General features: G+C 40.4%; 1 protein-coding gene across 1 annotated transcript in view; it reads right to left on the bottom strand.

Moving 5' to 3' along the window:
- Positions 1-9,153: 9,153 nt before the first annotated feature.
- Positions 9,154-26,188, bottom strand: part of ITGA8 (integrin subunit alpha 8) — a 187,320-nt gene continuing 170,285 nt past the window's right edge. The window contains exons 28-30 of the mRNA XM_037739048.1: positions 22,813-22,914; positions 11,310-11,432; positions 9,154-9,244 (exon numbers count right to left, since the gene is read on the bottom strand). Coding sequence (XP_037594976.1) covers positions 9,158-9,244; positions 11,310-11,432; positions 22,813-22,914 — 312 coding nt within the window. The 3' untranslated portion in view covers positions 9,154-9,157. The remainder of the gene's footprint in view (positions 9,245-11,309; positions 11,433-22,812; positions 22,915-26,188) is intronic.

The raw sequence follows: 26,188 nt of genomic DNA, 5'->3' as shown, positions 1-26,188 counted from the left end.
GATGTTTCCTCTCTCTGATTTTCCATCCACCAGCCCCCACCCTGCTCCTTGCCTATAATCCCCACTTTTTCTTGCTATATTCAAAGTTGAGCCCAATATTTTTCTCTACTGCAAAACCCCATTGCCGTGGCCCCTACACTCATGCCGATGGTCCTGAGTAAAGTCTGCCTTACCATCTTAATAAGTGTCAGAATAAATTTTTCTTGGACAGTATCTGTCTCATATGGTTGTGTTGAGGATTAAATGGAAAATGCACATAAAAAACTTAGTCGAGGGCTTCATACAGAGTGGATGCCTAATGCATTTTCATTCTTACTGCTGTTAATGTTGTTTTTAAGATTCTATCCTCGACTCCTTCCTACTTTACTTTGTCTTCCTCACAACAGCCTGTTAGGGACTTGGGGGTCAGTGTTTCCCCCAGACAGTCTCCTCTCCAGCTTAATCAACCCCAGGTGACTCAGCTATTCCCCGCGTGCTGTAGTTGAGGCATCTCCTGTTTTTGTTGTTTTTCTCTCAATGATAAAATGCAGCCAATATCACTGATGCGTGGGGCTCCTGGGCCCAGAGAGACTCCTTAACCTGAGTGTGGGGTGAGAGGCCACTGGCCAAAGGAATATATTTAGTACCCTCCACCTGGAGCTGGAGCCACTCTACATATAAATCAATGGAAATTCCCCAATAAATACTTGGAAAGTGGTGGGAAGAGCAGATAGGTAGGGTGGAAGCAAGAGAAAAGGCTAGCTTAGGGGACCTGCAGGCCAATTGTCCAACCTGTGAGACCACGGTGATGTCTGTGGGCAGGTACAGTTCATTCCCAACTGTGGCACCAAGGGCCCTACCTACTTATGTTTGGTAAATTCACTTCTACCACAAGTGCGTGGCCCAGTGCCACATATAATATGTGCCCAGAGAATGTTCATTATCTTTATTTTCTTTATGCTGTCACCCACTGTGGCAACTGCTTTTCTCAGCTCTGGATCACTGTAGATTTAAACGCTGTCTTCTCTGTGTTAATAGTGGGCTGGGGACGAAGCCCTGCAGCCCCAGTACAGGGGCCTCCCCCCTGCTTCCCACTGACTCAGCAATCAGCACCCTTTGGGTTCTAGCCAGTGAGGAATCTACTCATTTATATCATAAAACTCAGATTTATGTCTATTGCCCATGAGAATAAAATGATTATTTCAAGGGACAAGAAAAGTGGAGAAAGAGAATATGGCTGCTAGTGGTAAGAAATTGCAAAGCCAGGCAAAGATGAGTAAATTATATGAAAAGTGTAATTGTCTTCATCTTGTAATATGTGCATAGAGGAAGTAAGTGAAGGGAAAACATAAATATGTATAAATCTATTATGTATTCTGCAATACAAGCATACTACCTGGGTGAGGAGAAATCAAAAGACTGATACAAAGATATCCTCTTTAAAATCTTTAGCCTATCCTTAATTCACATACTTAGAATTTATTATTATTATTATTAGAAACAGGATCTTGCTCAATTTCCCAGACTGGAGTGCAGTGGTGCAATCATAGCTCACTGCAGCCTCAAACTCCTGGGCTCAGGTGATCCTCCCAAAGCTCTGGGATTATAGGCAGGAGTCACCATGTGCAGCCTAGAACAGAAACTTTTGAAGGGGGATGTTATGAGTTGAGTTGTGTCTCCTCCAAAAGTTATGTTGAAGTCCTACCTTCTGGTATCCCAGAATGGGACCTCATTTGGAAAAGGGGTTCTTTATAGAAGTAATCAAGTTGAAATGAGAAAATTTAGAGCTGACCATAATTTAATATGATTTATATGTCCTTATAAAATGGGAAAACTTGGACCCAGGTCTACACAGAGGGAAGATGATGTGAGGACACGTGGGAATACCATGTGATGAGGGAGTATCCATGTGTTGCATTTACAAGCCAAGGAACACAGGAGACTCCCAGAAGCTGGGAGAGAGGCCTAGAAACAGGTGCTTCCCTACTGTCTTCAGAGAGAACACAGCTCTCCCAAAACCTTGATTTTGGACTTCTGGTATCCAGAACTGTGAGACAATAAATTTCTCTTATTTCAAGCCATCCAGTTTGTGGAACTTGTAGCCCTAGAAAACTAATACAGAAGAAAACTATGGAGTTTTAAAAAATTAAAAATCCTTGTAGAAATAAAAATTGTAGTTACATATATACCTTACAATCAATGAAGTGAATGAAAGTGGAAATACAAAACATTAAATCCAGTAAAGTCCACTGTTACTTCTTAAAAATCAGTCCAACCTAAAGGTTGGTTAACAGGACAATTTGCTAATGACTTAGTTGTTTCTACAACACAATGCACAATCAAAATAAGCCACAGCACAGAGAGATGAGGAATGATTTCTACTGTGTCATATCATGGCACCAATAGAAGTTAAATCCTGTTGGGCACAGTGGCTCATGCCTGTAATCCCATCACTTTGGGAGGCTGAGGTGGGTGGATCACCTGAGGTCAGGAGTTCAAGACCAGCCTGGCCAACATGGCGAAACCCCATCTCTCATAGGATACAAAAATTAGCCAGGTTTGGTTGTGGGTGCCTGTAATCCCAGCCACTAAGGGGGCTGAGGCAGGAGAATCACTTGAATGAGGGAGGCGGCAGTTGCAGTGAGCCAAGATCATGCACACCACTGCACTCCAGCCTGGGCAACAGAGGAAGACTCCATCTCAAAAAAAAAAAAAAAAAAAAAAAAAAAAAAAAAAAAAAAAAAAAAGAAAAAATTAAATCCCAGACTTTTTATTGTCAGGAGGCCCTCGTATCAGGCTACATTTCTATATGGATTTTGGACAATAATCGCAAATAATGAAGAACTTGCTCATAAATAATCCCAAAGGCAGATGGTATTTGTGGGGTTGGGAGAGTTTAAAATGGCAAGCAGAGTTATACATAACACACTCTGGCCATTCTGAATATGCCATTGACTTATGCATCACTAGGGGAATTATCATTTTACTTGGCTCCCAAAATGAGCCTAAAGTTTCAATGCTTTAAACTTCTCATGCTAAAGAAATCAACATTTTAATGTAATCAGAGTTCTAGAGGAGAAAATCTGCTATATTTGGGGAAAAGTAGATTAGACCCTAGGGAGCTACTGTCTTAGCATTCATGGACATCAACCAAAGGTTTTCATGTTCTAGATCTCCCTTCGGGCACCAGAATGAATGTTATTTTCTCTACTGGTAACCTGTGAGGATAGTGCAACATTTTCAGAGGAAGTGTGCAATCCACAAGAGAATTCTACCTTGTTAGAATTCTGCAGGGAGTGATCCTTATCTCATTTTGCCCAGTCTAGGCACCAAAATCTCAACTCAACATTTAGGAAGTACTGCCACAGTTAAGCTTCTACATATAAAATGATGGGAAGTGGCAAAGAGATCAACAGAATTCATTGAGAAGACTGAGCTCCCACCTCATTTGTCCAGCTATAGAGCATTTGACTGCTATGAAAGACCTCACAGGAGGTCCTCTTCTTTACGATGAATATGTGCAGGCTTTAACCAGTGGGACTGGCCAAGATGGCGCCTTCTTGTGTATGTCTCATGCAAGTGTTGCCCCACACAGGCTACTTTACACTGGTTGAGTGCTTTGCCCTTCAGCATCTGGCCAGGCGTGGTGGCTCATGTCTGTAATCCCAGCACTTTGGGAGGCCAAGGAGGGTGGATCACTTGAGGCCAGGAGTTTGAGAGCATCCTGGCCAACATGGTGAAACCCTGTCTTTGCTAAAAGCACAAAAAATTAGCTGGGCGTGGTGGCATGTGCCTGGAGTCCCAGATACTCTGGAGGCTGAGACAAGAGAATCACTTAAACCTGGGCAGCAGAGGTTGCAGTGAGCCGAGAGTGGAGTGATTGTAGCTCCCTGCAGCCTTAAACTCCTGGGCTCAAGCAATCCTCCTACCTGAGCCTCCTGAGTAGCTGGGACTACAGGTATGCACCACCATACTTGGCTAATTTTTAATGTTTTTGTTTTGTTTTGTTTTTCTGGTAGAGATAGGGTCTCATAATTTTGCCCAGGCTCATGGCCTCAAGCAATCCTCTCATGGCCTCAAGCAATCCAAACTCATGACCTCAAGCAAATCTCTCGTCTCAGTCTCCCAAAGTGTTGGGATTACAGGTGTGAGCCATTGTGCCTGGACAGGTGTGGGTTTTGAAGTTTGAGTGGTATATAATACAAAGTGAAGGATTCATCTTACTGTTTGCTGTGGGCTACAGGGAAAGCACTCAGATAAGTTGTTCTCACTGGGATTCATGAATGCCAGAGGAGTGGCAAGTATTTAAATATCTTATGAGTTATGAGCAATAAATTGGTTTATATTGAGTGGCTGATAGATATTAGAACTCAAAATTAAATATGCACATTAAATTTACTAAATTCTAATAAGGTATATATTAACATAATGGAACATTTGAAAACAATTACCGAACTATTTAAACTATGCTGACAGAATTAGGAAGGAAATGGTACATTTACGTTAATGCAAATTAACTCAGTCCTTTTAAGAGCAACATGTTATTGAGACCTACAGAACTGTTCGTATACTTTGACCAAGCAATCTCATTCTTGAGAAATTCACTCATTGAAATAAAAAAGAAACCCTAAGTATGTAAATATGAAAGTATTCAATTTAATACTCCTCTCCCCTTCTCCTCCCTCCTCTTCCTCTTCTTCCACTTCCTCGTCTCCTCCACCTCCGTCTTCTTCCCCCCTTCCTCCTCCTCCTCCTCCCTCCTCTTGCTCTTCTTCTTATTCCTCCTCTCCTCCTCTTCTTACCCCCTTCCTCCTCCTTGTCCTCTTCTCCCTCTTCTTCCCTTCCCCTCTTCCTCCTCTCCCTCCTCTTCCTCATTCTTCTTCTCTTCCTCCTCCCCTCCCCCCACTGTCACCCAAGCTGGGGTGCAGTGTGGCTCACTGCAACCTCAACCTCCTGGTCTCAAGCTATCTTCCCACCTCAGCCTCCCGAGTAGCTGGGAATACAGGCATGCACCACCATGCCTTACTAATGTTTTGTATTTTTTTTTGTAGAGATGGGATTTTGCCTTGTTGCCCAGGCTGGTCTCAAACTCCTGGACTCAAGTGATCTGCCTGCCTGGGCCTCCCAAAGCACTGGGATTATGGCCTGAGCCACTGTGCTGGACTTTTAATGCTGTTCTTAATATAAGAAGCTGTGAATAGCTATTCCCATTAAGAGGGGGATGGTTAAATGAACCATAGTTCACTAACGGAATAGAACATTAACTATTATAATCCCGTGGTATGAACATTGTAACTAGGAGGATGTACACATATTTCTCTGTGGCCGATGCTTAGTAATGAAAGGGAATGATAAAAGCACATGTTCACCATGATTATGACTATGTGTGTATGTATATTCATGCATTCATTCTAGCAATTGTTTTGATGACTGATTATATAACAGGTGTTGGTGCCAGGTATAGGAAACATACTGAGGAAGCAATATGGTTTCTGCTCTCACTGAGGGTCAGTCAGCCGGAAGGTGGCCAAGGGAACAAATGGAAAAGTACAGAAATTCACAAAACGCTATTGGAGGACAGGCAAAGATGACGGGAAGGCTTTGTAAAGGAGCTAAGATATATCTACAGTGGAGAAATCACTTGTATAAGGATGGAGGTACTAGAAGGTACTTAAAAATTCATAATGGCTTTATTGAGCTATAATTCTCATACCTTAAACGTGCTCATTTAAAATATACACTATAATAATGTTTGCTATACTCATGGAGTTTAATACAACCATCACTGAAATCTAAGTAGAACATTTTTGTCTTCCCAAGGAGCACTGCATTTTTGCTCTATTAAATTTCTCCCAGTGTTAAATGTTTTTCCAATAAGGAACTAAGGTGTAGAGACAGAAACCTCTGATGTCTGGCCATGACAGGGAAGCTTCTGTTGCATGTGAAATAAACGGTAAGTATGCCATCATGTCTTTCATTTTTAATTTTATTAGTGACAAGGTAAATAGGTACATGAAAGTCTTCACAGATATCTACACATGTATTTAAATAAAACAAGAGTTGAGTTCTAAGAATGGAGTTTCAGTGGTGACTAGTACATGTTATTTTTTAATTTACTGTATAAAAATCTCCAAGTTTATAAAACTTAATTTGCCCCATTCTTGTGTTTTAAAACCCAGCTGCAAGAATTTAAAAAGGCAATTATTTGAAGAAAGTACAGATAGATCTTAAGAGGAGCACAGCATTTTATGAATTGTGAAAGCAATCGGCAATGCTCTAACTAGAAGCAGATACACTCAGTGTGTTGTCAGTGTCTTCTCTGGGCAGAACTGATTGCTGGAAGGTTCAGCTGACCTCAATTTCCTTCCTTCCTCCATTTGCTTCCACTTTTTTTTTTTTTTTTTTTTTTTCCTTTGAGGCAGAGTCTTGCTCTGTTGCCCAGGCTGGTGTGCAATAATGTGATCTCAGCTCACTGCAACCTCTGCCTCCCAGGTTCAAGTGATTCTTCCTGCCTCAGCCTCCAGAGTAGCTAGGATTACATGTGCCTGCCGCCATACCTGGCTAATTTTGTATTTTTAGGAGAGATGGGGTTTCACCATGTTGGCCAGGCAGGTCTCAAACTCCTGACCTCAGGTGATCCACCCACCTTGGCCTCCCAAAGTACTGGGATTACAGGCGTGAGCCACTGTGACCGGCCTTTGCTTCCATATTCTAAGGGGCAGAGGGCCACTGTGTGCATGTGCGTTTGCATGTGCATGTGCATGTGAGTAATGGTCCTCTGCAATTCCCATAGGCAGCAGTGCCTATGGGCAGGTGGAATGTGCCTGTCCCTCCAAGAAGGGACCATCTTGGCTGAGACTCTGGGATGGTGCAGTTCCTTTGGAGCCCTCATGCCTTGCTTTGTTCTGGGTCTCAGTCTTCCTCCTGCTGTCTCTAGTTCCTTCCAGAAGAGGCATAAACTATCTCAACAGGACTCTGTTTATGTAGCCCTAAGAGTTCTCATTTCCTTCACAAATATTGGCTTAAAGACAAGGGGTACATTTTTTTCAGGGACCTTTTTAGGACCTCAAATCCAAGGAGCTAATCACTATTGGTCCCAGATGAGCCAGGATCACCAGAGTTAGGGCATTACCTGGGGGCAGAGAGAGCTGTCTGGCATCACTCACATCATATTGTATAGAAAGCCACCTATCTGTAACACCAGCTCTACCTATCTGTAACACCAGCTCTACCTGGAGGACTAACACCAAAGACCCCCAGAGGCTGCTGTGGACCCCTTAAATTCTTTGAGGCAAGTTCAATGCTCATCCATAGCCACACAAACCAGCCTTGAGCTCTTGACAGACCCAAAGCTGGTACCAGGACAGCATTCAATTCACAGGCAGAAAGAGCATGAACTGCAACAGTGTGCTCCTCCATGTGCCTTTGATTTGCTCCTCAATGAAGTTCCACAGCTGTGGCCAAATGGCTCTGCTCCAGGTTATGGCATGACATAAAATTTAATGTCTGTGAGCTTGGCTCATCCTTCAAATAAAGCACGATTGTTGAAATTGGGACACAAATTTTTCCAACAGCTTTGTAAACTAAAGGATTTGGGTCAGCTTGTTCTATCATACTTAACATTTAGGAAATTAATTTTAAGAAATAACTAACGCCAGTGTAAACATGCTTCAGATACATAGGTCTACAAAATATTGCACATAAAAATTCATTCAGTATTTCTTCATAGTAATTTCTCATTATTACAAAAAGGATACAAAATTGTGCAGACTATAAATTTGGCTGGTCAATTTTACATCAAAAATGGTATTACACGATTATGAATTATTTACAAGAGTTTTAAACATAAAGAATTTGTGATGGTTAAATTCAAGATGGTGGGAAAATAGCTTAAAGATTATTCTGCAAAGTTATGTACTATAAAGATTAGCAGTAAAAATAAGTAATAATGTTGGAATAAGCAATTTTAAGTAAAATCTTTAGGAGTCATTTTTCCCAGTTTGACTCATACCTGTATAATTTTATATTTTTGTCTAAGTTATGTTCAACATGCTTTCTCTGTGTATACAAGTACAAGGCATAGCAGGAAAAATAGGTATTTAATCCCCAAACTAAATATCTATAAGAAGTGGTGCTTCTTATAGATATTAAAAATAAGGTTTACCCATATTGTTAAATTGCTTTTTAATTAATGAACTCTTGACATTTTACCATTCGTTACTTTTAAACACTCCAAAGGGTAGAGAGTACCTTGAAATTCATGTATTAACTAAGTTAATGGAAAGATATACAAGGAAATATAAATGCAACATCTTGCAAAGCTAAATTAAGCAGATGTGAGTCCCTGGATAATGTGAGTGAATGGAGTTTCAGATTGAAGGCAGCAAGATATTAAATAGAACTGATTCCTAATGTCAATCTTCCTTTCCTTAGCACTGCCTAAATTCTGAAGAAGCTCTGCTAAATGAGTTATCTGCACACAGTGATTCTTAGGAGGAAACTCAGTGAGTGATTTTGAAAATCAGCTAACCAAATCTTAATTTCCAAATCCTCTAGATGACCAGATTTTCAACCTAGAGACATGGAAAATAAATAAATAAACTGTAACTCTCACTCACAAGATTATTTTTGTCGTTTCAAAAGTACTTTCACAGTACCAACAACATATTGCTTGTCTCCCTGAGCCATAATGTCATTAGAAATGTTTCTTTTCCATAGGGAGGTGTCAAATGTTCCATTGGATACAGTAGTGTTGGACGGTTTGGTCTTGATTCTAAGTTCTATAGTAATTCAGTCATTTCACCTTAGTTCACCTTCTAAATCCTATAGTGATTCAGACATTTCATCTCTGCAACTTAAGTTGGATTGATATGGACTGAAACTTACGTGCCCATACCCATTTCAAAATGTCTGCCAAGTACAGAATGATTAAAGCAAAAGAAATCTTCCACAATTGCTGATGGCTTCTCCAGTGTTGGCGATTTCTTTTCCAACAGGCTCATGGGGCACCCATGATAATTTCTCCAAAGTGTGGTGTAGATGAGGTGATGTTTTCAGGGTCCCCTCCATTTCCTAGGTCACTGTCAGGTACAGGAAAGCCTTGACTTTTAACCCTCATGTTCTTTCTTTTTCTTTGAACAGTACCAGTGTTTGAGATCTTTGGTCTTTTTTTTCCTTGTCATGCCTCAGAGGTCTTGTCATTTGTCAGCTGTTGCTTGTCGGTCATGTCCTCCTGAGGAGGTCTGGCTCTGTCAAAGAATCCACACTACAAAGAGAAAGATGGGCTATAAAAATCAAGTCATTCTGGGAACCTGTCAAACCCCTCATTCAATGAATTTTCAATTCATGTATGTATATGTATGTATGTATGTAGGTATGAATGAAACGGAGTCTTGTTCTCTATCCCCCAGAGTGGAGTGCAGTGGTACAATCTCAGCTCACTGCAACCCCCACCTCCTCGGTTCAAGCGATTCTCCTGCCTCAGACTCCCAAGTAGGCGGGATTACAAGCATGTGCCACCACACCTAGCTACTTTTTGTATTTTTAGGAGAGACAGGGTTTTGCCATGTTGGCCAGGCTGGTGCAAATTCCTGACCTCAAGTGATTCACCCACCTTGGCTTCCCAAAGTGCTGGGATTATAGGCGTGAGCCACTGCACCTAGCCCTTTATATATTTTTGAAGGAGCCTGGAGCTCTGCACATATAATCAGCCCATTTCTCCCAATTAGGAGATGACAGCAGAGTGTTTGTTACTTGTAGAGAGGAATTTATTGCATAGGGCAAGGTGAGCAGGAGGGCAGAGTAGTTATGCCCTTTCTCCCGCCCTGTAGTGGGAGTAGCAGATGTCCCTCTTTCATACAAACCATTTATGGACCTTAGATATTTTCTTGAGATCACAGCAATATGTCCCAAGGATGTCCCGCATGCTTAGTGGAGCAGAAGCACTAACTGTTGACCCGCAAAGCAAGATTGTATAAAGTATACTGCCGGCTGCTTTCGGGTGGATTATAGGAAGAAGTGAAGAGATGGCTGCATATCCCTTGGTGCTTCGTGGAACATAGAGCATATATAGAGGGAGAGTCTATTTGTCATTTATTTCAATGCCATAACCAGGTAGGCACAGAATCTTAGTGACTTTCCAAAGGTTAGTCAGCAACTCAGGAAGGGGTGACTCTAGAATTTTCCTCCTCTTCAGTGTCAAATTAATACTTTACCAGTTAAATTATATCTTTTCCTAGAAACCTGGAACCTCAATTCTTACTTAGGTTTCTCATGTTGGAAATCAATTAACTGGGTTTGGCTTATAGACATTGAATCATCTGTCTTTCCCAGAGCTACTGGAATATTCTGTCAATTGGCACACATGACTGTGTCTTATATTCACTGGAAATACAGTTACTATGAGTGACAGAACAATACAAAAGTCCATTCTAAAGATATGCCTTAGACCACAAGAGTGTAGGATGGCACAAACAGCTGATAATGATCAGGAACACTATTCCTTAACTCAAAGCCAAGGCTTTCTCAGTTTGTAAGTCTATTCGTCATGCTGCATATTATTTCAAAATAAAAATGCACTATGATTTTAGGGAACACACCATAGTTGTCAAAGATGTAATGGGGTTACTCTTATAGTCATGTAACTGGTACGTCATTTCCATTTTGGAATGGAAGGCTCTGTGAAACTTGGCAATTGTTTAGGTTGGTGGGCCAGAAATTAATTCCTCTTGTGGACTTTTAGAACAAACCTCAGTAAAACACATCAAAGACTAACTTCAGGCTTCCCAGTGGAGACAAACTAATTGGCAAGATTAAAAACCAACTCCAAGCATTCTATAACATGCATGATCTATTTGGCCTCATTAATAGTTGAAATGAAAAATCAGAATTGACCTGTATTAATTACATCTCTGTAGAGTGCTTATAAAAAAATCTCAAAGGATTGATGATAGGGCCATGTCAATAAAAAGCTTATGATCTTGGTTAATTAAACAAGAAAAAGAAGTCTTCATTAGAATATTATCACTCGAAGCATATTGGAAAGAAGATCACAGGTCTTAGTTAATACAGCCTAACTCTCTCTATATTTATTTACAAGAAATCTCAAGATGAAAGCAACATTAAGCACACTCAGTCATCTTAAATGTCAGCTACACAAACATTAAGTATACCAAAGCAAACAAGACATGATTTTTCCTTTATAGCCTTCAGACTGCTCAAAATTTCCAAAAATGCCTCTACAATTGTCTTTTAAAGTGCCTAACCATATCCCTCTAAATTCCTTCAATAGCCCCTCTAGTTTAAAAGGAAAATAAAGTAAATCCACTTACCTTCCATAAAGCTAAGGTTAAAATGGCCAGAACCAATAATCCAAGAAGTATTGCTAGTATTATTACCCATAATGGGATTGAGAAGGAAACATTCGGGGTTGCCCAAATAACTGATGTCTTAATCTGAAATAGAAAACAAAGCAAATGAGCTCTAATGGGGACACTGTGTGGTAAAATAAAATGGTAACTACCAATACAATATTGGAAGTTGATCTGAAAGATCCATATGACAACTGAAATCATCTAGGGGAGATCTTAGAGGTAGCACTTGAACATGAACTCTTAAAAGCTAGCATGTTCCAAGATCTGCCTAGTCCTGTGAAAGTCTAATTAGAGATACTTGGTGGGTGAGTGACTTGTAGCCACGGAAACCCTAGAATAGAATTGATTGGGTCAGGAATCAACAAGGTAGAAAGGAATGGCCTTAACTTGCACCAGACATTTTAATGGGAACAATGGCCAAAATAGACAATAGAAAACGGAATGAGTCTGTCTACCATGTTTCTCCTTAGAACTCAGCTAGCCTCACTGAGAAAGGTAAGCTCGTGAATAACCATGAATCCTTGGATGTACAAGAAAGGTGGAAATCATCTCATCTAATCCCTTCATTTTACAGATGAGAAAATTAACTCCCAGAGGGGCTAAGTAATTCATTCACACAATGAATTAGTGTCAATACTAGGTCTCTTTATCCCTAGATTCTGTGCTCTGTCAATGAAGAATATCCCAGAGCATAAGGCTAGGCATCTTGTATTTTATGGAAGTAACTGCAGTGTGCAAAGCAAATGTTTAATTCTCCTGATGTGTTGGAGATGACTTTAATCCTAAATCCAAAGATCAGGCCAGCGTGGTGGCTTATTCCTGTAATCCTAGCACTTTGGGAGACAAAGGCAGGAGGATTACTTGAGCTCAGGAGGTCAAGACGAGCCTTGGCAACATGGCGAAACTCCATCTCTATTAAAAATATAAAAAATTAGCTGGGCACGGTCACACACACCTGTAATCCCAGGTACTCAGGAGGCTGAGGCACAAGAATTGTTTGAACATGGGAGGTGGAGGTTGTAGTGAGCCAAGATCATGCCACTGCACTCCAGCTTGGGAGGCAGAGGTTCCAGTGAGCTGAGATCGTGCCACTGTACTTTAGCCTACACAACAGAGTGAGACTCTTTCTCCCCCCACCAAAACAAACAAACAAAAACAAAGATCAGATGGGGACTGGAGCCCATTTCATCCCCCACTATTGTAAGGGACCTTAGAGGAAAATGAGACCTTCCTAACCTGGTTCCATGCTCAGTGTCTATGAACCATCCCTCTGTGTGCAGAAGTACTTCTATTGCTCCTATGCTGGAGGCCTGTGCCTCCAGAGCCCAGACAGCAAAGAAGCTGCAGATGCCCAAAGAGAGACCCAGCCATGCTGCTAAAACCTTTTTGTCAAAGAAAAGAGCAATAAATTATTCTTAGATGCAGACGTTAATTCACTAAGGTAGGCATATCTGTTTTTAGCAGAGTGGCAAGCCTTGCCTCCACTCAGTCTAAGGGCTCCTAGTTTTAAATGTGTTGGTTGAAATGATCATGATTTCAATCCTGAAACACACTCAAGAACTCCAGGACACATTCTATATCCACCCATCAGGAGAGGCTGAGACTAATGACTAAGGTTGGCGGCTCTGAGATTTGCTCTGGCAGAAAATGTATGGGTGTTTTCACAGCCTGAACCCCGGCACTGAGCCCTAACCATGTTCACTTTATTGCTTCTGTTTTCTTTTGTGTATGTGTTTGTTTGAGATGGAGTCTCACTCTTGCCTAGGCTGGAGTGCAATGGCGTGATCTCGGCTCACTGCAACTTCCGCCTCCCAGGTTCAAGCGATTCTCATGCCTCAGCCTCCCCAGTAGCTGGGATTATAGGCGTATGCCACCATACCCAGCTAAAATTTTTTTTTTTTTTGTATTTTTAGTAGAGATGGGGCATCACCATTCTGGCCAGGCTGGTGTAGAACTCCTGACCTCAATTGATCCAACCTCCTCAGCCTCCCAAAGTGCTGGGATTACAGGCGTGAGCCACTGCAACCAGCCGCTTCTGTTGTCTTAACTAGAGTTGAGCATCCTGATGGTGCTCTTCTCAGCTTGTCTTGGTTTTTATTGCTCCTTTCTTCTTGATCTGTGGCCCTTGTGTAGCAGACACTGATGACTCAATTCACTTGATTCTTCGGCCCCAAATGTTATTTATGTCTACACTAATAAAGGAATCGACAGAGGAGTGAGACAGGGAGGGAGTCATTCCACCTTGACAGGAATGTGCCAGGGATGTTAGATGTTCTTCATGAGAAAAAGGCTGGCTTCAACCTACTCATTACATTCTCTTTCTTTGCCTGTTAACCTTCCTTGCCAGCATTATCCTTATTTCATCTGACACATCAGTGTGAAGTATGACAGTCCGTCACCACGGTGACATTACATATACCCTGCTAGCCACTGTTTAAGGATGAGACACGTGGTGCATATGTTGAAGAAACCTATTTCAAGGAACTGCCATGGTTTCAATGGCTGCCAAGATCCTATAGCCTAAGTAATTTATTCTGAAATAATCTAAGTAATGTATTCTGAAATGATCTGATATTCACTTCCTCATTCATACATGGAAGCCAAAAAAAGTGGATCTCAAGGAGGTAGACAGTAGAATGATAGTTACCAAAAGCTGGGAAAGGGTGGGGAGGGCTTCATAAAGACAGAGGTTGGCTGACAAATGTTAAGTTAGGTAGAAGGGATAAGTTATAATGTTCAATAGCACAGTAGGGTGATTCTAATTAACAATAATTTATTGTCTATTTCAAAATAGCTAGAAGAGATTTGAAATGTTCCCAACACAAAGAAACAATAAACGTTTGAGACAATAGCTATCCTAAATTCCCTGATTTGATCACTACATTATGTGTGTGCATTTCAAAATATCAGTGTGTACTCCACAAATATGTACAATTATGTATCAATTGAAAATAATTCTTTGCATGTATACAGCTACATGAGCAAATCAAGAACTACATTATTTCTCTTTGTGTACCCTTCCTTAATTACATCTGATGACATGTATGAAGTCACTACTGAATCCTAACATTTTACTGTGCTCAGAGAATGGGCATGAAGTGATATTTCAAGGTGAGCATAACATTCCTGGAAGCAGACTCACACAATTTTGATAATGAGAATTTCAGAATTTTGGAAATGAAAAGGCAGTAGTGGTCTTCTACTCACAGGCCAATTACAATGACCCAGGAGAGAGAAATCTGGAAAATTCTGAGGTTTCATGTAAATGTTACTTCCTCATAAGCCCCAAGTCCACTGAGAACACAGTATAGTTTTAGTCCCTATTTTGAGCATATGTGAGAGCTCACCAAAATCTTCTAATTGGTAATTTAGGGTGATACAGGTGATGAATCTTTCCTCTCCTGGTTTACCTTATTAATATCTCAAGGCTGGGAGCAGTGGGTCATGCCTATAATCCTAGCACTTTGGGAGGCCAAGATGGGTGATCACCTGAGGTCAGGAGTTTGAGACCAGGCTGGCCAACATGGTGAAACCCTGTCTCTATTAAAAATAAAAATTAGCTGGGCCTGGTGGCAGGTGCCTGTAGTCCCAGGTACTTGAGAGGCTGAGGCAGAAGAATCGTTTGAATCCGGGAGGCAGAGATTGTGCAACTTCATTCCAGCCTGGGCAACAGAGGCAGGCTGCATCTCAAAAAAAAAAAAAAAAATTAATATCTTAAGTTGCTACCTACTATTTTGTGTTGAAAATAAAAAAGAGCTCAAGTTTTTTAAGTTAGAGAAAACACAAAACATGCTAAAGGAGTTGAAATAGCTGCTATAGGTTCTTTAATTGTTAGTTTAACAAAAAGACATGGGATGGGCTGAGTGGATGCCCAGTGAATACTTTGCTCGGTGACTTTGCACTTGGTTATTGCAGGTTTTGATGTACCATCTATAAAACTGACCTATCCATAGAAATAAGCAGAGAAGGTCACTTACAAAGAGCTAATAAAGACATTTGAAGGTTTTTTTTTGTTTGGTAGCAGTGATGAAAAAGTACAATGAAAATGTGAATTTGATGAAGATATGCTTCTAGGGTTTTTTGAAGCAGAGGAAAACTTTATAGGGATAGTTACAGAACCTACTGTCTTTGTGTTTACATTTGCTTCCAAAGAGCCTGACAGCAGGGTCTTTAAAAGGTCTGTGGGGAGATGATTCCCATGCAGTGATCACAAATTAGAAAATTATCTTTCAGTTCCCAAATTCTGAAATTCTCATCATCAAAAGTGTTGCCAGTCTGCTTCCAGTAACATTAAGCTTATTTTAAAAAAATACCACTTCAGGCCAGGTGCAGTGGCTTGTGCCTGTAATCCTAGCACTTTGGGAGGCTGAGATGGGTGGATAACTTGAGATCAGGATTTCGAGACCAGCCTGGCCAACATGATAAAAGCCTGTCTCTACTGGAAAAAAAAAAAAAAAACCAAAAACATTAGCCAGGTGTGGTGGTCGTGGTGCACACCTGTAGTCCCAGCTACTCAGGAGGCTGAGGCAGGAGAATCACCTGAACCCGGGAGGCAGAGGTTGCAATGAGCCAAGATTGCACCACTGAACTCTGGTCTGGGTGACAGAGCAAGACTGTGCCTCAAACAAACAAACAAACAAACAACCACTTCATACCCTTTCTCTGATGTTAGAATTATGCATGTCATATACACTTAAGATGTATGCATGTCATATACATTTCCTACAGGTCATCATTAGAGAGAATTCATTCATGCAGTTTGTTAGAGGGAAGGAGTACACAGAGTCTTAAAAGAAGGCAACCTCTGAGTGACTCTCCTGCCATGCCTGCTTTCTGCTTTCCTGGTCCTTTTACCTGTAGGATGTCCATGTTGTACTAAGGCTGCCCAATCTTCTCAATCTAAAATGAGTGCAGCTGCAGAGACCTTCCTTCACCCTTGGTGTTTTCCTAAACTTATCTAGGCTTTTGCAGAATAGTCCAGAAGTCACTACAGTAAGAACAGTGGAAATACAGAAAACCAACACAGCAACCCAGAGCATTTCTGGCATCCAGTGCAGAGGAGATATTTGACTCTTAATGGAAAGAGTTAGACAAGGAGCCAAAGGTAACATTCAAATAATTGAAGAATTTCTTTCTGCTGCACTGTAATGATTCAGTGTTCAGTTCTATTTCGCTGAATCAGGCAATCTTGTGCTTGCCTCTGAACACAACATCATTAGAAGTCATGTATATGTCTTGGAAAGAAAGGTCCTTCTGGGAATAGCATGATGGGGAGTCATGTGACATATTCTTGTCTCTAAATCAGTAAATGGCAATGGGGTATCCATGTGCAGGTAGAAACCAGTAAAGCAAAGCTTTTCTTTAAATTCCGTGCTCTGTATAGATTAGAGATTTGACTGCACAGGCAAGCTTAAGAGAAGAGTACTTAACTGATCACCTTTACAGGACCAAAGTTACTGTAAGTATGTGCTAGTGCTGTGGGATTGCAGGCTAGTTTTGGGGAAAGCTCGGCAAGAAAGAAAATGTTGACAAAGACCAATACTTTGTTATTTCTAATATCTATATCTGTCTTATAGCTCATTTTCACAAGCCTACAGGAAGCTTAGATTGAATTATCCACTGGATAATAAGTAATGAGGAAAAATAAGTCCCAAAGGTTAGAGTTTCTCATGACAAAACACTGATATATGCTAAGAATCTTTCATTCATTTCAAGTAATAGTTATTTATTTTTAGAGACAAGGTCGCAGTCTATTGCATAAACTAGAGTGCAGTAGCATGATCTAGCTCACTGCAACTTCTGGGCTTAAGCAATCCTCCTGCCTCAGCCTCTTGAGTAGCTGGGACTGCAGGAGTTCATCACCACACCTGGCTCATTTCAAATAATATTTATTAAACACTCTATGTTCTCTGAAGCTCTGTAGGTATTATCAGCTCAAATCCATAACCTTGCCTTTGATCAGCATTGCCCAATAGAAATAAAAAGCAAGCCACAAGCATAATATAAAATTTTCTAATAGTCAGCTGGGCACAGTGGCTCACGCCTGTAATCCTAGCACTTTGGGAGGCCGAGGCGGGTGGATCACGAGGTCAAGAGATCAAGACCATCTTAGCCAACATGGTGAAACCTTGTCTCTACTAAAAATACAAAAATTAACTAGGCATTGTGGCACGTGCCTGTAGTCCCAGCTACTCGGGAGGCTGAGGCAGGAGAATCACTTGAACCCAGGAGCAGAGGTTGCAGTGAGCTGAGATTGTACCACTACTCTCCAGCCTGAATGACAAGAACAAAACTCCATCTCAAAAAAAAACCAAAACAAAAACAAAGGATTGAAAAGAAGCTGGGGATGTTAATTTTTAATAACATATTTTATCTTCTCTAACCCTAAATATCAACTATTATTTATTAATGATAAAACTATTATTCTTTCAACATGTAATTGATATAATTTACACATTCTTTTTTTACTAAGCCTCCAAAATCCAATGTGCATTTCACCCTTGCAGCACATAACAATTGTTAAATTTTTAATGGTTAAAGTGAAATGTAGTCCTATGAAAACAATACAACTGTGTTTAATGGAAAAAAAAATATTGTCTACTGCTTCAGTTTTTAAGTTTACATTGAAATGTGTGAAAATGAAATAAAATCACAAGTTCTTCAGTTCCACTAGCCACATTCCACTCAAGATTGACATGTGCCTAGTAGCTACCATATTGGACTGCATAGTTCTAGAACATTCTGTATAATTTCATGCAATGGTGCAATTGCCTGAATTACCGAAGTCTTTCATTATAAGATTATTTTACCAAGAAGGTGGACTCAGGGCAGAAGATGAAATGTATTTAGGACTAAAGGTTTACTTTCAGCATGGGGGCTTGTGATGAGATATTTCAATTGCTTTAGGAAAGAAGTTTTCATTAACACCCACTTATGAGTGAGAACATGCGGTGTTTGGTTTTCTGTTCTTGTGTCAGTTTGCTGAGAACAATGAGAACACATGGACACAGGGAGGGGAACATCACACACTGGGACCTGTCAGGGGGGTGGGGGGCTAGGGGAGGGATAGCAGAGGATGAGGGGATAGGGGAGGGATAGCATCAGGAGAAATACCTAATGTAGATGACGGGGTAATGGATGCCAAACCACCATGGCATGTGTATAGAAACCTGCACATTCTGCACATGTAACCCAGAACTTAAAGTATAATTAAAAAAAAAAAAAAAAGAAGTTTCATGCTGAGTAACTGGAGTACTTAAATTTAGGGAGAACAATCTTGTGCCAAGTAGTCAGTAAACTATTTTAATACATTTTTATTTATCAAGAACTTCTAGCTATTTTAAAAATAGCTTTAAGTAAGTTTAACAAGTCACTTTATTGTAATTATCTGTAATTTTAGAAAGTAGTATTCATAAATTGTAAGTGGTTTAGATTTTCTTAAAATGATTCTAAGTAGGGAACATTTAATCTTACCTTCATCCTGTCGTAAATCTTGTTGTTTTTTTATTGTTGAGGAAAGACCATAAATAAATCTTTAATATGCCTACATTTTATTGTCGACATTTATGATATGTTTTTGTATATTTTGACAAAAAATACCAAGGTAGAAGGAGAAAAGCTCCCTTGTATTTGCAATGGTAATTAATGTTGACGTCTGTATTTATGTATCACAAAATCTTGTGTAAACATACTTCAGTGGGGTCAGAAGAATGTTTTAAATAAATGTACCAAGACGCCCTACCTACAGTGCCATTTAGAACAAAATAATAACATGAAGTGGACTAGCTGAGCCCACATTTTGACAGCATTTAAACAGCTTCCCTATGAGACAAGCAGTTCCCATCATAAATTTCAACTCCAAATAATTGTTTAATATAAGAGTTCCATAGTAAGGTGCTGAGGTTTTGCTAACAATTCTGAACACCAAATGGGTTCACAGTTTACACAGGAATTTTTAAATAAGGATTTTCAAGAAATAGTTTGTAATAACCACCTTTGGGATTGCACTAGACAATCCCACTCACTTCTAGATGTAAATGATAGAACTGGGTATTAGTTGGATGATATGCAAAGGCCAAAGTTCCTTGGTGAGCCAAAAAAGTGTTCAAATAATTGAATTTTAATGTCTTCTGTTGCACTGTAATGATTCAGTGTTCAGGCATATTTCTTTGAATCAGGCAATCTTGGCTTTTGCACATGACGAGCATCACATGACATGGGGAATTTTATTTGTTACAAACACTGATACTATGCACGTAGCAAATGGGAACTGTGATTTTATTCCATAGGTAAAACTAATAATAGGCCTCAAGAGATGGCTGAATTGTGACTGTGTTGAAAAGGGAGTATAAACAAACTAATCATCACACAAAAGGGTCTAGGAAAACAAGCAAATAGTAGTTACTCTCATTACAGAAGGAACAAAGAAAGACTTTCCTCAGCGGCAGATTAGAGCTCTCATGCTTCTCAAACTACCAATTCCAATGGATTCCACCACCTTAAAGCAATTCCCTTTTTGCTGGTTTTTTTTTGTTGTTGTTGTTGTTTTTGACACAGGTCTTGCTCTGTTGCCCAGGTTAGAGTACAGTGGCACGATCTCGGCTTATTGCAACCTCCGCTTCTGAGGCTCAGGCGATCCCCACTGCCTCAACCACCCATGTAGGTGGGACTACTGGCATGCGTCACCATGCCCTGCTAATTTTATATGTGTGTGTGTGTGTGTGTGTGTGTGTGTGTGTGTGTTTTGTAGAGACAGGGTCTCACTATGTTGCCTAGGCTAATCTCAAATTCCTAAGCTCAGGCAATCCACTTGCCTTGGCCTCCCAAAGTACTGGGATTACAGGTGTGAGGCACCCTCTTGGCCCTGCTGGGCTCCTTTGGAGCACTATAAAAAAATGTCTGCCAGTTCCACTCAGAGTTCTTCTCTCACATCAAGCCACAGTAAGGCAGAGTTTTCCTGTGTGCTTCATCGCTAACTTTGCACTGGCAAGGTCTTCTCCAGTTAGTCAGATATTGGAAGACTTGAAAGTGCTTCCATTCCTTAATCTTTTTCCAATAACCTTTACATAAATGATGTCGTAAATCACCTACATCACATAAGTCTTTTTTTTTTTTTTTAATTCAATAACAGGGGTGCCAGGGCTGCATGTATCGGATTATTTTGTGGATCTTTTGAGTTGAGAACAGCAGGCTGTCACCTGTGGCCAGCGCAGAAAGATGCAATCCTATTGATGGAATCAACTGTAACATGTGTTTCTGTTAGGGAACACGTGCTTGGGAAAAACAAAAGGACCTAGATTTATTTCCCTTAGCGCTATAAGCCTTTGAACGTTTTTGGATGAAACTTCTATATTAAAATTCCAAAGCCTCTGTTTTCTAGTTTGAACATAAATCCAAAATACAGAAGACATCACTGGAAAGAAAGAGAGGTGGTCTAAATGAAGAAAGATGGGGCGGTGCTTGCTTTAAATACCACCAAAGTTTAATGAAATATTTTTACTGTGCACATCTATCTTTCTTGCTTTTTTTTGAAGAGATGAGGTCTCACTTTGTTGACAGTGGGTGCAATCATAGCTCACTGTAACCTTGAACTCCTGGGCTCAATCGATCCTCCCACCACTGTGCAAATCTTTTCCTTTTTGAGATGGAGTTTCCTTCTGTCACCGGGCTGGAATGCAGTGATACCATCTTGGCTCACTGCAACCTCTGGCTCCTGGGTTTAAGCGATTCTCCTGCCTCAGCCTCCTGAGTAGCTGGGACTACATGCATGAGCCACCGTACCCTGCTAATCTTTGTATTTTTAGTAGAGATGGGGGTTCACCATGTTGGCCAGGATGGTCTCTTTCACTTGACCTCGTGATCCCCTCGCATAGGCCTCCCAAAATGCTGGGATTACAGACATGAGCCAACATGCCTGGCCTGTGCAAATCTTAATTGCCATTTTCAATTTGGACTTACTAGACTTAGCCAGAGAAGGGGAGACATTTTGAGGGGTTATTCTCACTTATTGAGATTTGAGACTAATTTGTTCCAGGTACAATGCTAGAGCTTTACACATATAATCTTACTGATCTTGTTAACAATTTCATCAGGTGGATGTGGTTGACAGTCTCAGGGAGATAAAGTGACTTCCCAAAGGTTTCCTAATTAGAGCAAGGCAGAGCCAGGATCAAGCCCAGGTGACTCTATCTTGAATTCCTTGGATTTTCCTCTAGGTCACCTGCCTGTTCTAGACGTTCTCAACCCTGGCTCCACTGCAGAATTGTCCCTCATAAGACTTTAAAGCACAGTGTCAAGGTCCCACCTCTGACCTGCTCAATATTTGGGGGTGAGGTCTTAGCATGGATATATTATTTTAAGTTGCATGAGTGATGATTCTGCGGCATATTCAGGGTTGAGAATCACAAATCAAGTGGTTAAATTACTGAAAGTAGCCTAGGCTAGAAAGATTCAATGTTACAATTAAGTTTATGATCTAGGCTAGAAAGAGATGACAATAGCATCAACTTACATACCATCCAAAGCAGTGCTTCTCAAACTTCACCATGCCTAGGAATGCCCTGATGATTTTGATAAAATGCAGACTCTGACTCAGTGAGTCTGGAGAGGTCTGTTTCTGTATTTCTAATAACCTCCCAGGTGATGCTGATGCTGTTCATCTGCAATCACATTTTGAGTAACAAGGTTTAGGGGACCAAGAGTTCAAGCTGTGGATGGGAAATATCCACTGACTACCAAGGGATGAAGGTGGAAATCCTAATATTGTTTTTTGGAGCACTGTGTTTTTCACAAGTCTCCCACCATGTTCACAAAGAACTGAAAAGGCAGAGTTTTGGTGACGATCCCTGCTGGTCTCGTCATCCATTCCTTCATCCCCTTTGGATGGCCTTGCTGGGTTGCAGAGGATGATCAGAGTTGTTCTGTGATAGATATTTGGGTGTCAGTAATGTTTAGTAGTTTCAATTTTTAAAAAAGATGTTTCATTCGACTGAAGCTCAGAGTAGACTTTTTTATTCCCCTCTAGGTCAAAATTAAGGTTCTTTGCATAGCAAGAAAAAATGACTGTCCAAAGCCATGCTGCTGTTCCATGGCCTACTCACCCTAAGAGAGAATTTCTTCCCTTCTTACTTGACTCACTGTGCTGTGTTTAAAATGAAAGAATCATTACAATTTCATTGTAATGATAATTGCTATCTGAATTTCTCTGAACAAAATGTCTTAATTTAAAAATGGTATTAGTCCTGCCCTGTAATTTTTTGGGGTAGACATTTATATTGAAAGTTCAAAAACCAGATCAAAAGGCACTAGGAAATTTCCAGACTAATGTAAGAAATTAGTGAGCTGAAGAGGAAAACTTTTCTCAAGTCAATGTAAACATGAAAGCCTAGCGCAAGCTGGACAGTGATTAAAACAATGATTTCAATTAAATTGTTTGTACCTATATATATTTAAAGATACTCACTGCCATGCTTCCTTCTGGGAGTTTTGCTGGCTGATCTTTATAAGGCATCTTCTTAACTTCAAAGGAAACCAGGGATGCAAGTGCATAGGGATCATTTTTTCTCTGAAAGTAAAATTATTTATTTTAATAAATTTCATATAAAGTTTTTAAAAGTTATACTGGCAGCCACCCAATTATTTTTGGTGTTTTGCACTTCAAGCCAAGATTTCCTCCTTCCTTATTTTCTGTTTTAACTTTTTTCCTCCCATCCAGGCATTCATCCATCTACCTGCACATCCATCCAAGCATGCATGCATCCATCCATCCATGCATCCATCCACATCCATCCATGCATCCATCCATCCAAGCATCCATCAGTCCATCCAAGCATGTATCCATCCATCCCACATCTATCCATCCATCCATCTATCCATCCACCCAGGCATTCATCCATCTGTCCATCCATCCATCCATCCATCCATCCATCCATGCATCCATCCAAGCATCCATCCATCCATCCATCCATCCATCCATCCATCCATCCACCCACCCATCTATCCAAGCATCCATCTATCTAAACATCCACTCATCCATCCAAGCACCCATCCATCCATCCATCCATCCATCCATCCATCCATCCATCCATTTATCTCCTTCCTATTTCTAAGGAGAATTTGTCTCATTAATTAAAGACTGTGTATAATAAGGTTAAAATAAAAACAGAAAATCAGAGTCCTAAAAAGGAGTAAGCAAAGAATTAACATAGTTATTGCTAGTGAAGGACAAAGGAGAGACATGATGGGTTACCAAATTCTTATCAGATAGAGGGAAATATTTTAGGAGAGAAACTGGCAGTAAGTTATAAAGAAATGTATTGGCCGAGCATGGTGGCTCATACCTGTAATCCCAGCACTTTGAGAGGCTGAGGCAGGCAGATCACCTAAGGTCAGGAGTTTGAGACCAGCCTGGCCAACATGATGAAACCCCATCTCTACTAAAAATATAAGAAAAAAAATTAGCTGGGTGTGGTGGCAGGTGCCTGTAATCCCAGCTACTCAGGAGGCTTAGGCAGGAGAATGGCTTGAACTCAGGAGGCACTGGTTGCAGTGAGCTGCCACTGCATTCCAACCTGGGTAACAGGAATGAAACTCCGTCTCAAAAAAAAAAAAAAAAGTATTACATTTCACAATTTACACAAGACCCACAACAGAGTTTCTTGGGCCTCATGAGTCCAGTCCAATTGTTGAACTGTAATAATTTTGTTTAAATATTTTTTACAAAGTTTTTTTCCCCTATAGTGGATTTTTTTTCCCTCCATTATTTAAACCCTTTTCCCTCTACATGGTAAAGGCAGGACTTAGCATATAACTTTTATATACTTAAACTTACCATATCTTCGGATGTTTCTTTCTTTGTACTCCTACGCTGTGGAATAAATAACCCTACTCATTTGGGAAAATTCTTTTTTGGATGTGATCCTAATGTGCGCTTCTCTCTTGGCATTTCCATTTTAACTAAAAGTTGGATTTTTGTTTGTTTGAGGAGTGTTTTTATAAAATTCAGGAATTTTTGCTCATAAAATCTTGTGTATACCTGGTGATTTCCATCTAATTTCCTTGCCATCCTGACTGATAGAAACAAGAGAAATTCTAGTAATTATATCTTGTGTGTAAGGATTATAATTATATTCTCAAATGTATTTCCATGCTCCCAAACCTCCAATGAAGAAGTTTTCTTTAATCTCCAAGTTCAATAGAGAATCGATAGAAAATATTACTGTTCTTGAAGTCATGTCTTTGATAAGCAAATAGTTTGAAAACCCCATCTCTGCATGAAAAGCCTTCTAGATGGAATGCGTTGTTCTTACAGATTCTGTATTTATAAATAGGAAAGTTTCTTATGCATCATAGATGGCATTTGAACTCTAGGATGTAGAATATGGATTAACATGTATCTCTAAGGGAGTTTTCTTTCAATTCCTTCCTTTGCCCTTCCTCTGTTGCCAAGGCTGGAGTGCAGTGGTGTGGTCTTCACTCACTGCAACCCCCGCCTCCTGGGTTCAAGTGATTCTCCTGCCTTAGCCTCCCAAGTAGCTGGGACTACAGGCTCACGCCACCACACCAGCTAATTTTTGTATTTTTAAAGTAGAGTCAGGGTATTACCATGTTGGCCAGGCTGGTCTTGAATTCCTGACCTCAAGTGATCCTCCTGCCTCAGCCTCCCAAAGTGCTGGCATTACAGGCATGTGTCACCATGCCTAGCCTCATCACCAATCTGAACCGTCATTTCTTGTGGTTCACAAACCGCTCTGCTTTGCTGAACTTCAGACATACCTGAGAGCAGTCTCAGAGACTGATTCAGTAAGTCCGAGATGAGACTGTATCTGACATATTTTTTGGAAGGTTCACATTGTTTAATTTTTAATTTTTCTCCATTACTTTTCTCCCCAGCTAGATGATACAAAAATGGAAGGCATATTCCATTGAATATAATGTCTATATCTTCTACAGACTCTAGAGCAATGTGCACAGGAGAGCTTAATCAATATGGATGTCTGACCACATCAATGAAGGGTGAATAAACACATTTAATGCTTTGGTCATTTGACGACTCTCCCGCTCCATGTACCATCCATTTGTTGCCAATTATGAAAGATCTTTCTATTATTGAATTGGACACCCTTTCTCCCTTTAACTAAAGAGTTCAGGAAGTTGTAAAGGGGGGTAGTAACATAAAATGAGGGCTACAGTCCATGTGAAAGGGATATTGACATGCTCTCACCTCTGCAATTCAGACATGTGCACAGATGTAGCCTGTTGCACTAACAAATCATGAGGTAGGCAAACAGCCTGTAACATCACCTCTCCTGGATCAATCTGCTCTTTGTTTTAAATGTATTCTCCCATAGCAAGGTTTCTTCCACCCTTTTTGGAAGGAAAAAAAAAGTGCATCTTCTTCACTTTTAAAGAATGCTCTGGAGCTCCAAGGAATGGAAAGTGTAGCTTATTAGACTGATCAGCAGAGTCAGCATCAAAGATACCTAAGTCCTGCATTGCAGGTCAGAGGCATGGCACAGGTGAGTATTTAATAATCCTTGAAAAGCAATTATGGGCAGAGTTGTCATAGTGATTCCACATCCAAAGTTAAATGCTTCCAGTTGTGCTCTTTACATAACAATGATATTATTCTTATGTTCAAAATAATCTCCTCTCCCATACAGCAATCTACTCATGTAATAGCAATCACTGCCATATTGTAGGCAATTTAGAATTGAAACACCAGCTGGGGTTAATATCCCTTGGCAATATTGTGGACCTTTGTCTTGCCCCAGCTAGCTATTAATCCCCAGAAAATGCCTTGCTCCTCTGTCATTACTGCATCATTTAAACCGTGGTTT

This window comes from Cebus imitator, unplaced genomic scaffold (genome assembly GCF_001604975.1).
Source record: "Cebus imitator isolate Cc_AM_T3 unplaced genomic scaffold, Cebus_imitator-1.0 Scaffold61, whole genome shotgun sequence".
Classification (NCBI taxonomy): domain Eukaryota; kingdom Metazoa; phylum Chordata; class Mammalia; order Primates; family Cebidae; genus Cebus; species Cebus imitator.
The sequence above is the reverse complement of the archived record's forward strand: the minus strand, read 5'-3'. Positions and strand labels throughout refer to the sequence as shown.